The 16,971-nt window shown below is 38.0% G+C and overlaps 1 protein-coding gene across 12 annotated transcripts in view; it reads right to left on the bottom strand.

Moving 5' to 3' along the window:
* Positions 1–16,971, bottom strand: part of ASPH (aspartate beta-hydroxylase) — a 221,502-nt gene that overhangs the window by 38,102 nt on the left and 166,429 nt on the right. For all 12 annotated transcript variants that reach the window (XM_058444607.1, XM_032759687.2, XM_058444603.1 and 9 more), the window contains 2 exons: positions 15,062–15,151; positions 9,845–9,982 (listed from right to left, as the gene is read on the bottom strand). In XM_058444607.1, the coding sequence (XP_058300590.1) occupies positions 9,845–9,982; positions 15,062–15,151 (228 nt within the window). The remainder of the gene's footprint in view (positions 1–9,844; positions 9,983–15,061; positions 15,152–16,971) is intronic.

Here is a 16,971-nt window from a genome sequence, read left to right as displayed (position 1 = left end):
AAAAAAAACAGGCTCAGATGGGTAAAAGGACTTGCCCAAAGTGTCAGAGCTGACAGTAAAACAAATCTGTTTCTAATTATGGAGCCCTTTTAAAAAGTTTACCTTTAAATCATGTAATTATCAAACTCCACACTCCAATTGTTGTTTTGTTGACATCTTCAGTGAAAGTGTCATCGAAACCCAAACAGTTTAAAGTTTGATTTAGAAAGATAAGACTAAGCTATTATGTTAATCTTAAGAAATTGCTTTCAGTACTTCTTGATACTATATTTACTTTTACATAAAAGTAAATTATATAAATTATTAATCCTCTTAATTTACAGCTTAATTCCACTATAAATCTGATATTTTTGCTTCTTTCTCAAATTATTTCACTTCAAAAGCAGTCCAGTGAAAACATTCAAATATTTAATTGCAAAGAAAGAAATGCTGAACCACTAATTTAGTGCTGTGTAAGTCTTATTTTTGTCTAGGCGAAGTCATTCATACACAATAGATTTCTTAATAAAAGCCACAGTCTGAAGGAAAGTGACAGAGTGCTATTCTAATCAATCATTCCAATACACTATGTCACATCACTGGCAAGGTATTACTGGGCACTGTTCCAACTGTAATAAAACTGCAATATGAAGAAAGGCAAACTTATATATGATGCTGTTTTGGATCACAAAACTTATTTGTGATGCTGTTTGGATGTGTTTATATCCAAGCAGCTGCGCCGAAAACCTGGGAAAAGAATGCAGGAGCTTTCCTTTTTCTCAGTGATGAATGCAGAGTTAAATAGCAGGAGAAACAAATACAAAAAATATATTTTAGGCCAGGTGTGGTGGCTCATGCCTGTAATTCCAGCACTTTAGGAGGACAAGGTAGATGGATCACCTGAGGTGGGGAGTTTGAGACCAGCTTGGCCAATATGGTGAAACCCGTCTCTACTAAAAATACAAAAATTAGCCAGGCGTGGTGGCAGGCGCCTGTAATTCCAGCCACTTGGGAGGTCGAGGCATGAGAATGGCTTGAACCCGGAGGGCGGAGGTTGCAGTGAACCAAGATCACGCCACTGCACCCCAGACTGGGCGACAGAGTGAGACTCCATCTCAAAACATATATATTTAAAATTATAGTTTTTATCAGTGGTAGTTGTCTGTACGGGTCTGCAGCAACCTCAATTCTTTCCTCCTCAGAAGAAAGAATTCGACTGAGGGGCATAAACCAGGAGAGACTGAGGCAAGTTTCAGAGCAGGAGCGAAAGTTTGTAAAAAGCTTTAGAGCAGTAAAGAAAGGAAGGAAGGAAAGCACAACTGGATGAGGGCCAAGCAGGCTGAGAGATCAAATGCCCTGTTTGACCTCTCGGCTTGGGGTTATACTTCCAGGATCTTGTGTTACTTCTCCCCACTCCTGAGACTTTACTGGGAAGCTGCTGATCAGTTTCAGGTGTTTTCTGTCTATTAGGAGACTGCATTTCCCTGGTGCCAGCTGTGACCAATTATTACTTTAGAGAAAAGTTAACAGTTGCCTGACCATGTGATGGTCACCTCATACTTCTGGTGTGTGTGTGTGTGTGTGTGTGTGTGTGTGTGTGTGTGTGTGTGTGTGTGTGTGTGTGTGTGTGTGTGTGTGTGTGTGTGTGTGTGTGTGTGTATGTGTGTCCATCCCTCTCCTGTGCTGCTTATGCCTGACGAGCTACCTACTCTAACAGTTTTCAGTTGCTATTGGTTGTTTATTTTCACTGTTACTATAGTGTTTTCTATGAATGTGTGTTTACATCTAAATTAGTGTGGATCAAATAGTTAATCCCGAAAAGGGAGGAGCAAAACTCTTAAGCTTTAATGGCTTTTCTCTAACTGTAGGAGATCTTTTCTATTTTTACCCTAGCAAAGACCTTAATCCATTTTTGTTTCAATTTCTATGTTAAATAAGCCCAAGGCACTTGGCGCTTTGATAGCTGTGATTTGGGCAACAACCTACTCAATTTTAAGGAAAATAAGCTGAAAAGAGAAAACTCTACTGGAATATTTGTCACTAATGTTTTCCTTGAGTTGAATAGCCTCTCCACACTCCTAGTGCTAGAGCTGCCAAATGATATTTACACAATGAGGGGTGATATTGTTTGGATGTGTGTCCCCATCCAAATCTCATAATCTCATGTTCAGTTGTAATCCTGAGTGTTAGAGGTGGGGCCTGGTGGGAGGAGATTTGACCATGGGGGCGATTTCTCATGAACGGTACAGCACCATCACTCTTGGTACTGTCCTCGTGATAGTGAATGAGTTCTTGGAGATCTGGTCGTTTACATGTGTGTAACACCTCACCAGCCCCAGCTCTCTTGCTCCTGCTCCTGCTGCTATGTAACCTTCCTGTGATTGAAAGTTTCCTGTGGCCTCCCCAGAAGCAGATGCCACCATGCTTCCTATACAGCCTGCAGAAGTGTGAGCCAATTAAACCTTTTTTCTTTATAAACTACCCAGTCTCAGGTATTTCTTTATAGCAATGCAAGAACAGACTAATACCAGTCTCAGGTATTGCTTTATAGCAATGCAAGAACGGACTATTTCAGTTTAATGCTAACATAATTTCAAGGGCATACAGAAATTCAACCAAAGGGGAAAACACACATGATGCATTTTACTGAACACTGTCCCCTGCCTTCAGGAAAACTGCACTCTACCTCTCACTGTAATATAGAGCAAGAAGTAAGCTGAATGAAAATGTGCTATCAGGCCAGGCGCAGTGGCTCATGCCTGTAATCCCAGCACTTTGGGAGGCGGAGGTGGGTGGATTGCTTGAGCTCGGGAGTTCTAAACCAGCCTGGGCATCATGGTGAAACCCCATCTTTATAATTTTAAAAATAAGAATTTTAAAAAAAAATTAAGAAAGGGAGATGTGAGGCCAGGCGTGGGGGCTCATGCCTGTAATCCCAGCACTTTGGGAGGCTGGGGCGGGAGGATCACAAGGTCAGGAGATCGAGACTATCCTGGTTAACAAGGTGAAACCCGTCTCTACTAAAAAATACAAAAACTTATCAGGGCGTGGTGGTGGGCACCTGTAGTCCCAGCTACTTGGGAGGCTAAAGCAGGAGAATGGTGTGAACCCGTGAGGTGGAGCTTGCAGTGAGCTGAGATCGCGCCACTGCACTCCAGCCTGGGCAATAGAGTGAGACTCCGTCTAAAAAAAAAGGGAAATGCCCTATTCATGGTAGTTAACAGTCACTCAAGGGCCAGAATATGGGTAATTATTCTAAAAGTATTTTGGCCCAATGTTGCAGCTACCAGATCTAGAGGGCTTCCACTTTAAGATGTCAATACTTGCGTGATGTTCCATGACCCATAATATTCAATTCTGTAATTTGAAAAATTACAATAGAGGACTATCTTGATGTTCCAGAGTCTGTCAACTAAACGGTCAGTGAACTCTGGGTTTCTGCACACAGCAACTCTCTGAATGTCACAGCCATTATTGTCAAGTGGTCATCTTGACATTACTTTTTTTAAGTCATAAATTAACATTCCTGCAAATAAAGATAGTTCTCAAAGTACAGTCACACAGCATGGAGATGTAACCATGAGATGCCACACATACTGAGATTCCATGCACTGAGAACTCTATGATTCATACTCTGATCTTGCTTTTCTTCTTAAATAAAGCAGAGTTTAAGACAGGCAGGGCTGAAAGAAAAAAGCCCAAGGAAATAAGAATTTTAATAAAATACTTGATATCAAAAAGGAGAAGGAGACAAGATATATAAGCAGAAGTCAGTAACTTTGAGGGCAGTAGTGGGGTACTGGCAAGCAAACAGATTTTGAGGACAAGGAGAGCTTTTAGTTGATGGTTCCTAATTTCATTCCTTTGTGGTCAGTGAACATGCTTTGTATGATTTCCGTGCTTTTAAATTTGTTGGGGCTTGTTTTATGGCCTAGCATATAGTCTGTTCTGGTTAATGTTTCACGTGCACCTGAATTGGATCACTTTTTAAAAATCTATTTTGTTATTCTGTACTTTTTGATTGGAGTATTTCATGTCCTTACATTTAATGTAATTGCGGATAAAGTCTGCCATCTTGTTATTCATTTTTAATGTCTTTTCCTTTTTGTTGTTGTTGTTGTTGTTCCTCTGTTCCTCCATTACTGCCTTCCTTTACAACAAATAGATATTTACTAGTGTGCCATTTAATTACTTGTTGTTAATTTTACCCTACTTTTTGGAGTTATTTTCTTAGTGGTTGCCCTGGGCACTAGAATTAATACCTTTAATTAAAACAATCTATTTCAGTTTATTGCTAACATAATTTCAAGGGCATACAGAAATTTTGCTCCAACATAAGTCTTTTCCCCTTCCTCCTTTGCACCATTATCATACAAATTACATCTTTCTATGTTGTAAGTTCACAAACAATACATATTACATTTATTGCTTTATGCATTGGCTTTGGAATAAGATAAAAGAAAAAACTAATAAAAATACATATATTATTTCTTTTATGTTTACCCATGTAGTTATCTTTAGTGATGCTCTTTTTTTTTTCTTCATGTGGATTTGTATTACCATCTGGTGTCTTTTTACGTCAATCTAAAAAACTGCCTTTAATATTTATTGTAGAGCAAGAAATATTGTCTAGCATTAAATTCTCCCAGTTTTTATGTCTGGAAATGTCTTAATTTTGCTAGATGTAGAATTCTTGGTTGGCAGTCTTTTCCTTTCAGTATTTGAATGTCATTCATTGCCTCTCTCCTCTATGGTTTCTGATGACAAGTTGGCTGTTCATCTTAAAAGGAAGCTTCCTTTTATGCAATAAGTCCTCTTTCTCTGTGTGCTTTCAAGAATCTCATTTTATTTGATTGTCAATTTGAGATTGTCTAGGTATGTTTCTGAGTTTATCCTCCTTATAATTCACTGAGCTTCTCAGATGTGTAGATTGATGCTTTTTATCTAATCTGGGAGATTTCTGGCCATTATTTTTTCAAATAGTCCTTCTGCCACCTCTTTTTCTTCTCCTGAGGATTCCGTTGTGCATATGTTGGTATACTTGATCATGCTCCATAGGTTTTTTTTTCATTCTCTTTTTCTTCTGTTCCTCAGCATGGATAATCTTAAAGAACTTATTTCCAAATTTGTTGATTATTTCTTTTACCAGCTTAAATCTGGTGTTGAGCCCCTCTAGTGAGTTTTTTAACTTAAGATATTGTACTTTATGACTTCAGATTATCTGTTTAGTTCTTTTTTTATAATTTCTGTATCTTCATCGGAATTCTCTATTTGGTGAGACGTCATTGTAATAATTTCTTTTACGTCTTTAGACATAGTTTTCTTTAGTTATTAAAATATACTGACGATAGCTGACTTGAAGCCTTTGTTTAGTAAGTTCAGCATCAGTGCCCTTCACAGGCAGTTTCTGTTGACTGCATGCTTTTCTGTGCATGTATATACTTTCCTATTTCTTTGTGTGTCATATAATTTTTGTTGAAACTGGACAGTTTTTAGATAATATAATGTGGCAATTCTGGAAATCAGTTCGGTCCCTCTCATAGAATTTGTTGTTGTTCATTTTTGTTATCATTGTTGCTATTTGTTTGTTTACTGACTTTCTGGATTAATTTTGTAAAATCTCTATTGCCTGTAGCCTTACCTGTAGTTGCTCTGGGCACTTGTAATGTTAAAAAAAAAATACCTGCCAATAATTGTTTTGACTAATAGCCTGGGAATAGAGCTTTTATTACAAGTGAGGACAAATGACAACAATGTCCTGAGAATGCAGCTTTCCAGGTAGCAAGAGAGTGGTTTAAAATAGTGACAATGCTCTGCATATGGAAATATGTGAGGTACTAAAAACATGATGTGGCCCCACTAGTGCCTGGAAAGCCATGGTTTTTACTGCTCCAGTGTTGTGAGATTGCCAGTTTTCAAGGCAGGAACTAGGGAAGAATGGTTGGGAGCAGTTAAAGTTACTACCCCACAAACCCTGCTATTCTTATTGAGGTTCAGCAGTTTTTCCTTCAAGAAATATTCCTCTAATTGTTTTATGTCTTTGCCAATGTACAGAGTTCTAAAGAAGTTGATTTTAACAATTTTTCTCGGTGCTTTTGTGGAGGGGTAGATTTATGAAGACATTCCCTCTGCCATTCTGATGTTCTGCCTCATTACACAATGTTTTATAAGCAATTAAATGCTTGAGGTTTCATCAGGAACTGAGAACATTCTAAATATCCTTCTCTCTTAAGCAGTAACAATTTCAAGAAAATGAATACCTTTTTCCCCTGCTCCTAAAATAGGAGGTAGAGATAATTTCCTTTCTCTCTAGGCCTTCCTCTCCTGGTGCAGTGCAGTAAGGGAGAATTTTCCTCACATTCAGGAAAAACCAAGGATACCAATTGTTGCAGCTTATTATATGTAAGAAATGCTTAGTAGTAAGATTTTTATATCCCTGGGGCTTCTAACATATTTATGAAAAAACTAGAGAAAAGAAAGTTTATAGAAGGTCATACAATGAACCTAATTTTTGAGAACCCATCATGTATTAGAGACATGGTCCCTGTCATCTTAGAAGACACAATCTCAGAGAACTAAGAGACTTTAGAATATAGTGTGCTATTTAAAAAGAAAGCATAAAGTGCTTTTGGCTTTATGCAAAGGACTGATATTCCTAGAAGAAGTGACAATTTCTCTAACATCTGAAAGGATAAAAAGGAATTGGCTGTGAAGGATATAGGAGAGAAGGAAAACAGAGAGAGGTAAAGAAGGAGTCCTCCAGGAAAGAGGGCTACCATATGGGAAGGTCTGTTGGAAGAATTTTGGCTGAAATGAGGATGGTGAAGTGCAGTGGTAAGAGATAAAGGCTGAATCACTGACTGCTGTGGTCTGAATGTTTGTGTCACCCAAATTCATATGTTGAAATCTAACCACTAATGTGATGGTGTTAGGAAGTGGGGCCTTTGGGAGGTGATTTAGGCGAGTAAGATTATTGTCCTTATAAAAAAGCCTCAGAGAGCTGCCTTCTCTTTTCCATCATGTGAAGACCCAGCAAGAAAGCACCATCTACAAACCAGGAAGCAGGCCTTCACCAGACAGTGATCTGCTAACACCTTCGTCTTGGACTTCCTCAAAGTAAATTTCTGTTGTTTATAAGCCACTGAGTTTATGGCATTTTGTTACAGCAGCCTAAATGGACTAAGACACTGACCAAAACTGGAAAGCTGGAGAAGAATATTAACCAAGGGGTTACATGGTGAGTTAATGTTCACATGGAATATTTATGTTTTAATAGAGCTGAACATAGAATAGAAAGAGTGAGAAGTCCATTTGGGGAACATAGCTTTGGTAGAATTTTCACAGCAGTTAAACCACAATGGAGAAGATTTCTTAGAAAATGAATGGCAAGAAAAAGAGAAAAGAGAGCAAAGAACAATGTTTGGGTCCATATCAGCCCATAGTAGACTGCCTTCACACCATCAATCATGCTTCTTTCTTCTTAACAAAACCCTGACTTTAAGCATCCACCTTCCTCCAGATGAACCATTTATTTGATTTAGAGGAAATTAACCCTTTCCTGGCTCTAGGGGTTGATCTGTTGGTTTGAGAATAATCTAATAGCCCCCTTCCAGTAATTCATCTAGAGTGGAAATCTGACTTAAATTGGCTCAATAAGACTAAAAGGAAAGATTACTGGTCCTTAGATGATAGAGAGGTACACCCTCTCCCTTCCTGGAAGCTGGCTGCCTCAGTCTGTTGCCAGCCACCTGGTATTTCAGACTCCCTTGTAACTGTGAGTGCCCATGAGACATGGTTCCCACCAATAGAAGAGGGTCTGCCAGGAGGTTTCCAGAAGGCCATTTATGGCTGGGGTGGTAGCTCAGCAATGTCACTCTTTCCCCCTCTCTTCCAGTGGCTGCTGGCAGCCATCCTGCAGTCAGCCAGCACAAGGACAAAGCTGACCAAGGAGGAAGTGCAGAGCCAAGAACATCTTCCCTGATTATACCACCCCGAAGTCTGCCCTACTGCTAGGCTTCCAGCTTTGTCAATCAATAACATTTCTTGTTGTTTAAGCCAGGTCTGAATTTCATTTCCGTGTCTTGAACTTGAAAGGATCCCAAAAGGTATAGTAGAGAAATGAACTCACAAAGAGACCATGAGAAAAGGATAGTAAAGCAGAATCAGAAGAGTTCGATGGGATCCAATCTGAGGGAGGGTGAAATTTGACAGAAATAAAACAAAACAAAACAAAAAAACCCCACAGTGCTAAATGTAGCCGACCTATCAAGGAAGATGTTGTTCCTGTGCTATTTCTAATCTGGATATGGAACTTTAAAAAATCAATCTGTATTAACTGTCACCATGCCATGGTTCCCTGAGCTATAAAATATTCAAAGGCTAACCAATGGCAGCCTATTTTACAATTGGATTATGAAGATTATAAAGTGTGCTTTTATAATGGCATACAGAATAAACACAGTCAAGTAAGACATAATCTGAGTACATGAAAACCTCTTTTCCCCAAGTAGACCAAATTAATCAACGAAGTCTTGTAAGTCTTATAGATACAGTTTATTTTAGATGTTACTTAAAGGAAAAATTATGAAAAATTTAAACATATACCTAGAGGAAGAAAGAACAGTGTGACAAACCTCCATATATCCATCAGCCAGATTCCAACATTAACAATATTTTCTCACTCTTGCTCTTCCTCCCTGCTTCTTGCACGTGTAGAATAAATTGTTTGAACATCAGAATATATTTTCTTATATAAACCATGTACAAATAGCAATTAGAGTCTGAGGTCAAAACCCTGAAGCCACCTAAACTGTAACATATGTGAAGTTTTTACGTTGTGAGTAAAAAACAACGTGATTGAAACTATGAGTTAATTAACTGTGAGTCCCACTGTATGACTGTGTCTAAGAAGAAGCAGCTTACCAAAGCAACACTAAACTTCTGACCAGCCCCTACCAAAGTCACCAAGTAGAGAGTGTTAAAGTTCAGGATTAACCTACTAATATAAAACCTTCCAATTATTTTTATAGCTATTTAGAATCACTTAGTTTCTCCAAATGCCACAACATTTTCTGCTACAGCATTTTCTAAAAATATTTATAACTGCGTTTTCTCTCCAGAGCCACAGGGCCAGTGGTTCTCAAAGTGTGGTCCAAAGACATCTGAGAGTTCCCTAGACCCTTTGAGGGGGTCTGCAAGATCAAAACTACTTTCTTAATAACACAAAGATATTATGTGCTCTTTTCATTCTTTTCTAGGCATACGGTAGAGTTTTCCAGAAGCTACATGAGGTAGGACATGACAGCTCTAATAGGTACATGTGTGAAGTACATGTGAGGATTCTCCTGTTGTCTATTAATCCAGACTCTAAAAAGATTTGTAAAAATACAAAACAATTCCAATCTTCTCACTATATTTTCTGTTTTGAAAATATAATTATTTTTTAAAAAGTTATTTATACCGACATGTATATTATTATATACCGACAGGTTATTATATACCGACAGATTATTATTTTTAAATAATTCATAAATATATATACAATTTTCCTTCACTTTTAATGTCTAATGATTATATTGGTAGATGTAAACCACATTCCTTGGCGTAGTCAATAATTTTTAAGAGTATAAGAGGGTCCTAAGGCCAAAAAGGTTGAGAACTCCTAAGTTCCACACAAATTCCCTTTATCATCTAAATGAAACTTTTGGTTAATGAGATGACAATTCTTTTCCCATTATATTTTACAAATGTCACTAGAAATAAAATCTATCTCTTCCCTGACACTCCTTTTTATGATAAACATTCTCTGATTTTGAGTAGGAAATAGACAAAGATCTGGTGAGGATGATGTCTAAGTTACACTCACCTTTACTAACTCTGTGTAGCCCGTTTCTTTTGGGGTCCACCAAGGCTGTGCTTTCAGTCCATTCACATTGTAGAGTGAGCGTTGCCAGACAGACGCAAAGTGTCCTCTCTTGTGCCCAAGCTCATACCACTTATATGCCTGAAGGAACAGAAAGAATGTGCTCCAAACTGTTCCTTCAACAGAGCATTTTTATTAATTTTAAAATTGAAGACATTAAAAATAAGGTATTACTTTGACACATTTAAATAAAGCGCTTGCTGCTAGATACCCAAGTCTGTTGAAATCTGGTGAAAATATTGTTATTTCACTGGGTTTCTGATTATTACCTATTTGTATAATAAACATGTACATTTTCTTTTCCCCCTTAGGCTGCAGTCTCTCTGGATAGTGGATTCATGCCCTACACATTTTGGTCTCCCTCGAGTGTCCAGCAGGGAGTCTAGCACTTATTTGTTGAATGCATAAATAAGACACCAAAGGGCCTTTTCTATTTTCTATTTCCATTAGAAAAAGATTATGATTTTAATAATGTCTTCAAAGATATTTGCATTTACTGAATCAGAATGCTAAAATAAAAAGCAGCTTCTTTTCAAATATGCTTTCCATGTCCACATCTAAGAAGGTCACCCCAAGGCGTCAGAGTGTAAACCTTCCTTTAAATTAAGTAGACAGAAGGGAAAAATTATTCTGAGTGGGCAATAAATACAGTGATAGCCCATTTTAGATTTTTAAAGAAGGAATTTTTGTCCATAATATATATTTTTTTCTGCCATAAGGGATAACATGTGTGGCTTTAGGCTGGCTGCAACATGATACTACTTGCCTCCAAGACTAGCCTTTTCAGGGACAGCTGGCTACGGAGTATGATGCTCTTTATGGCTCCTTTAAATGATGCCCTCACCATATGCTCTCCAAGGAGCCCTGTCCAGTTCCTGCATCATGCATGTTCCATTGTCTTTTGAACGGAAGGCTTTCTAATGGTACACTTAATATTATCCCCTCCACTATTGCAAACCTGATCTAATGATTACTTTTACAGAGATAATTCAAATGTATTTTTGATAAATAGAAATAAGCATTTCATAGTAACTTGAGTATCTTCTTTGTAAATCACCAGATACACTTTAGATGTAAAAAATGTTAACTTTTCAAATTTCCCCTCATTAGGAGACTGAAGGGGGATAGCAATACCACCTCATATTTTCAGTAACACTTTACATTGACTACTTTCTTTGAATGTGTTATCTCATTTGATTTTTCCAATAACCCCAAATATCTCCATTTTACAAATGTTGAAATTAAGGTTTATAAAGGCTAAATCTTCTGAACTAGCATTTGGGGCTCCTGGCAACTTATTCTACTCTCCTCCTATTTATATCATTTAGCAAACACAATGAAAAATGATTTTCTTATTTAGTTATCTTTTTATTAATATCTGAAATTAAGAATGCATATACAAATCATTCTTAAATATTTTCCTTACAATACATGTAAGTTGTAGCCAGAATTCCTTTAAAAACCAGAAAGTTAAAATGGCTAATTGTTATCTAATTTTTTTTAAAAAATAGCATGTATCTTTGAAATTAATTTGACTATTGTGGTTATTTTTGTCCAACTTAAATTTAGGATTTTATTTCCTACGCTTTTCAGGGCAAAAGTGAACAATAATATTAAGGACAACAGATTGTTTTTTCAAAAATCTGACAGTCCATTTTTGAGTCATCACAATTCATTTTAAGGATTAAGTGTATTGCTAGAATAGTGAGAAAAGAAGTTATCGTAGAAAAATAAAAACAGCAAACATTATGGCTGTATTCAAGAGTTGGAAGTCTTAGATTTTAGTCCTGGCCTTTAATTAGCCCTCAACATGCTAGATGCTGGGCAAGTTACAATAGCATGTTTAAAGTATCTATAAGGTCTTTTCTGACACTCAAAGTAAGTAATCCTGCATCAAGTAGGACTCTTAATTTTTCATTCTCCTGTCATTTAAATTTCAGGAGAAACAAAATTGTGAAAGTGATATATTAGCAATTTTTTTTTTTTTTTTTTTTTTTTTTTTGAGACGGAGTCTCGCTCTGTCGCCCAGGCTGGGGTGCAGTGGCACAATCTCGGCTCACTGCAAGCTCCGCCTCCCGGGTTCACGCCATTCTCCTGCCTCAGCCTCTCCGAGTAGCTGGGACTACAGGCGCCCGCCACCACGCCCGGCTAATTTTTTTGTATTTTTAGTAGAGACGGGGTTTCACCGTGGTCTCGATCTCCTGACCTCGTGATCCGCCCGCCTCGGCCTCCCAAAGTGCTGGGATTACAAGCGTGAGCCACCGCGCCCGGCCGATATTAGCAATTTTTAAAAATCACCTTTAATCATATGTGACACAGGGGACCCAATGAATTAGCTAGATTGCTTTTTAAAAAAACATCTGAACTACTTCACAATAAAAATTGCTATAAAATCAAAGATCAAGTTAGAATCCTCTGAAAATTTCTCTACTATTTCCTGTCTAATCAGCAATTTTACATATGTAATTAGGAATATTAAAATAGACAGTAGGAGGCCCTGGGACACAGGGGCAGTAAGAGCCCCTGGGCCACATTTAAGAAGTTAAATGTGTTTTATATCAATGTTGTCTCTACTTTCTTCCAATCATTGCTATGTATGGTTTTTATGCACATGTACGTGCACACACACACAAACACACACGAGAGAAAGAGAGAGAGAGACAGAAAGAGAAAGTATGTCAGATGACTGGATCCCACAAAAGCCCAGGCCACATCTGTGGAATGGGCTGTCATAAGTGGCCCCAGCTGGGGTATGTTCTGCCTGGAGCCCGCTGTCCAGTGAGGCTGAGACACACTTCCGGTGAGACGAGCTGGCTGCAACTTGCCTAAGGATTGTAAATGCTATCGTGTGCAAACAGAACGTCATGTTATTTTGCATGGTAGGCTTTTTGAGCATAGGGTGGCTTGAAAGAAACTGAGACCAACGTAAGAAACAACATCCAGGTTCTTATAGCTCTCATTGAGGAGGCAGGTGACAAAGACTGGAGTTAGCACTGACTGAGCAAGAGGGAGGGTGAGGGGGATGCCAGAAACACGAGAAAGCCAGATCTCCACAGCTGGCCCTGACTAGACTGCAGTGAGGAAGAGAGGGAGGAGCTCAAGCTCACTCAAATCTTGATCCTGGGAAGATGGGAATGTCATCGAATGAGAGAAGGAACCCAGGAGGAAAAACAGTTTAGAGAAAGACAAGTAAGTTGTCTCTGTGCCATCGTGTGGGACACTGAGCAGGCAGTAGACATGAGAATGGGGACTTGGAGAAGGAGACTAAACCTAGCTAGAACGTGGATTTGGAAGTTATGGGTATACCGAGAACTGCTATCTGAATTGCTGCACTCTCATGGTTTGTCCCCCATCTTCCCGACCATACTAAACGGACCAGTTAGAAAGATTTTCCTCACAACCCATTTTCTTGTCGATCTCTGCAGCGCAGAGGCTGTGGCTTTGCTTTTCACAGATCCATCCTCTTTCAGAGTTGGAGCAGTGCTCTAGGCATAAAAACGTGAAAGGTGTTTACTTCCTGATATGCAAACTCAGAGCAAGACAGCCAAGTCAGACTCAACACCTAATATTGGGCATATGCTAACATGGAGTTTCCACAGGTTTGTTTCTGTTCTCCTGTAAGAATGAATCCTTCTGAACTTTTTAAGTTCAAGAACTGTGCTGTTCTTTGCATATTCATGATAATTAAGTTGGTAGAACAGTCCCATACGTTCAAATCCCAAGCCCTTGAAGTAACGGCTGTTTTCATCTAAGATGTGAGATAAATCATAGGCTTCTTTTATCTGTCTTTGCCCTGGACTCTGAAATGTTCAAAGATAAATTAATTAGTGATGATTACATTTACAGTAGTCAGACATGAACATTAATCCAGTGTTAGATGTTGTAGCGAAATTTTTCTTATCCCTCTCATTCAAAGGAGTTCTGAGTGATTACATCTAAAAGAAAAATGGGATGCAAAAAGGATTACTGATCAGCAATTTCTTCTCCCGTCTTTCTCTTTAATTCTAATATCTCATTCCATTTCAGGTATGTAACTGGTAGGTTAGAGGGGGAAAGGTACAGATAAATAGACATGTATAAATTAAAAAGTGTCAATTATCTGAACTTCTAGTACCTCCAGATTGGTTCATGTTCCTAGCAGACAATTACGTTATCACAAACCCCTTCACTTCTCTGAACCCTTAGTTCCCCAGATGATTCCATGTTCTTATTAATTTTAGAAACCTGAAGCTGTATTATCCTTAGATGTCACTTTATTACATACATGGAATGCAATGGTTACAAAGATTCAGTGTCTCACTTTACCCTTTTATCCACTGACTCTAAAGAGAGCCCAGCTCTCACCTCTGCAATGAAGCAGGACAGGAAAGGAGGGCTTTGCCATCCAGCAGGGCTGCATAAATCGTAAATCATGGTAGACTGTGACAGAGTTTTGAAATGTATGGTATGCGATGTCATGATTAATGAGACAATGTTATGGTTATAGAAGCAGACACTGTACTCAGAAAAAGATAACCATTACAAAGGAAACATGGAACTTGTTTAGCTACTACATTTTTTGTGTCAATCCCTATCATTACTATCACCACAATGTTTGTCTTAAACTTGATATTAAATATTTCAGAGGATAAGTTACACAACTAACCATTAGGATCTGTGTGATTAGGAATCAGCTGATAAAGACCTCATTCTAAAAAGAACTACTTTTAAAATTCCAAAATAAAACAGAAATGAATCTAGTCAAACTGTTAAAATATTTCTAAAAATTTAAATTATTTCAGTGACATTCCTTCATTTCAAAATTTAAAAAATACTTTTCCAAGGCAATTTCTATCTCTCTGTACACACACAGACATACACACACAGATACACACAGACAAAAACATACACAGACATGTACCAACTTAGAGATTGCTTTTGTGATTACTTAGCTGATTTCTTGAAAGAAACTATAAAAGCCAAATCCCAAAAATTCTTTAAAGGGTTAAGCTGGAGTTGTTGGGTTGTTCCAAAGATAGTTTAAGTAACTAAATAGTTTATATCACTGCTTTCGAAAGTTCACACTCAAAATATTTTTTGAATTCTAACTTTTCCTAGAAATAATTATTCTTCCAACTCCATCCTCTGTTAGAGAGAATCAGAAATTCACACCCCCATTACCTCTTTGTTTCCAACCCTCTGCATGGCATCCCCCAGGTGGAAATAAAATCTCCCATCATCAGTGCCAGGATCTCCGGATTCTATTCCTTCCTGTAGAAAGGACAGTGTTAGTATGGGTAAAATAATTAAATACCAGATTCCATTAATTGATTTACGTAGCTTTTCTTATGGCACATCATAAGAAAACCTAAAAACCAGAAAAATACATCTCCATATTAAAATTTGGGAATGAGGTTACTGGTCAACATTTGCAATGCCAAAACAAAAGGTCATAAAGCTAAATTTAACAATGCATTCATCATTAATTCATAGTGGAATGGCCCACAAAATTAGTATGATATTTTGTGTACCTTCCGTGTGGCAGCAATCATATTTCAATATTTCGAAGAATTTCTCTGGCTGGATAGCTCTTACATTTATTTTGCTCTCCAAATCTGACCATATGTCATCCAGAGGCTTTTTATTCCTTAACCAAAATGTTTAACTGCTCATGTTTGAAGTGATGGCAGTCCAACTGCAAGTATTATTTCTTTCCATTCAAAACAAATGTGTCTTTACCTTTTAATGATTTTTTTTTTTTTTAACAAAACATACAGGAGAATTGAAGCCAATTTGAATCTTTAAAAATGTAACTTTTATTAAACAAATCCCTATTCTAAAACATTTACCTAATTCTCTGATTTCTCACACAAAGACTGAAATTGAGATTGATGAACCCCATTCCCCTCCCCGCAAAGAGAAAAGAGAAAATATTAAAGCAACAGAAAGCGTTTAGAAAAGCAGAAGGACAAAAGTTAAAAATATCTAAATGTCAAGGACTTCTTTCAAAAATCTGCATCCTTGAGGCCTCTTCACAAGAAGCTTATTATCTTTCACTGGAAGAAACTGTATTTACATAATGTTGGAAATGAGCAAGCTGCATGACAGAATGGGAAAGGCATCACTCAGGACAGGAAGGGAGCTGTGGCGAGGGCTTCTAATTGACCAACACTCAAGTGTCCTTGCTTGATAACTGACCAGCCCAGCTCTTGCTTTCCCCATCTCTGAAGCAGGCAGAGTACCAGTAAGCCATCTTATGTCAAAGGAAGTGTAAGGAGACACTTTAAATCACAGAAGCCCACATGCCCACAGGGCCCTGGCAGGAAATGTGAAGTGCTTGACAGGGGTCCAGGGACAGCCCCATCCCAAGCGGGGAACACTGCTTGTCTGTGTGCAGGGAAGTGAGCCAGATATGATGTTTCAAGAGAAACTAGAAGTCTGCATAATTATATAAAAATGCTCAGATTCTCAAATAAGGCAAGCAATTAAAATGGTTTTTAATAGAACTATGCCAGCCAAATAAAACACACAAGCTATTTGCAATCAGTGGGTTACTATTTGGGATCTCTGATTTAAGTCATGTGAAAGAAAGAGATCATAAAAGTGGAATATATTGCTACTTTAAAAAAAAGCCTACAGCTATCTAATCAGCTATGTCCAATATGGTAGCTGCTAGCCACACATTACTGCTAAAATAAAATAAAATGAAAAATTCACTTCCTCAGTCCCAGTGGCCACATTTCAGGTGCTCAATGGCCACATGTGGCCAGTGGCCATCATATTGGAGAACACAGATAAAAAACATTTCCATCACAGTAGAAAATTCTTTTCTTTTAATAGAGACAGGGTCTTGCTCTGTTTTTTTTTTTTTTTAATATTATATATATTTTTTAGAGACAGGGTCTCACTCTGTCGCTCAGGCTGGAGGGCAGTAATGCATTCACAGCTCAATGCAGCCTCGACCTCCTGGGCCTGAGTAGCTGGGACCACAGGCACGTGCCACCACATCTGGTTAATTTTTAGAATTTTCTGTAGAGATGGGATCTCACTAGGTTGCCTAGGCTGGTCTCAAACTCTTATCTTCAAGTGAT

This window comes from Hylobates moloch, unplaced genomic scaffold (genome assembly GCF_009828535.3).
Source record: "Hylobates moloch isolate HMO894 unplaced genomic scaffold, HMol_V3 SCAFFOLD_9, whole genome shotgun sequence".
Classification (NCBI taxonomy): domain Eukaryota; kingdom Metazoa; phylum Chordata; class Mammalia; order Primates; family Hylobatidae; genus Hylobates; species Hylobates moloch.
This window is presented reverse-complemented; position numbering and strand designations above follow the sequence as displayed.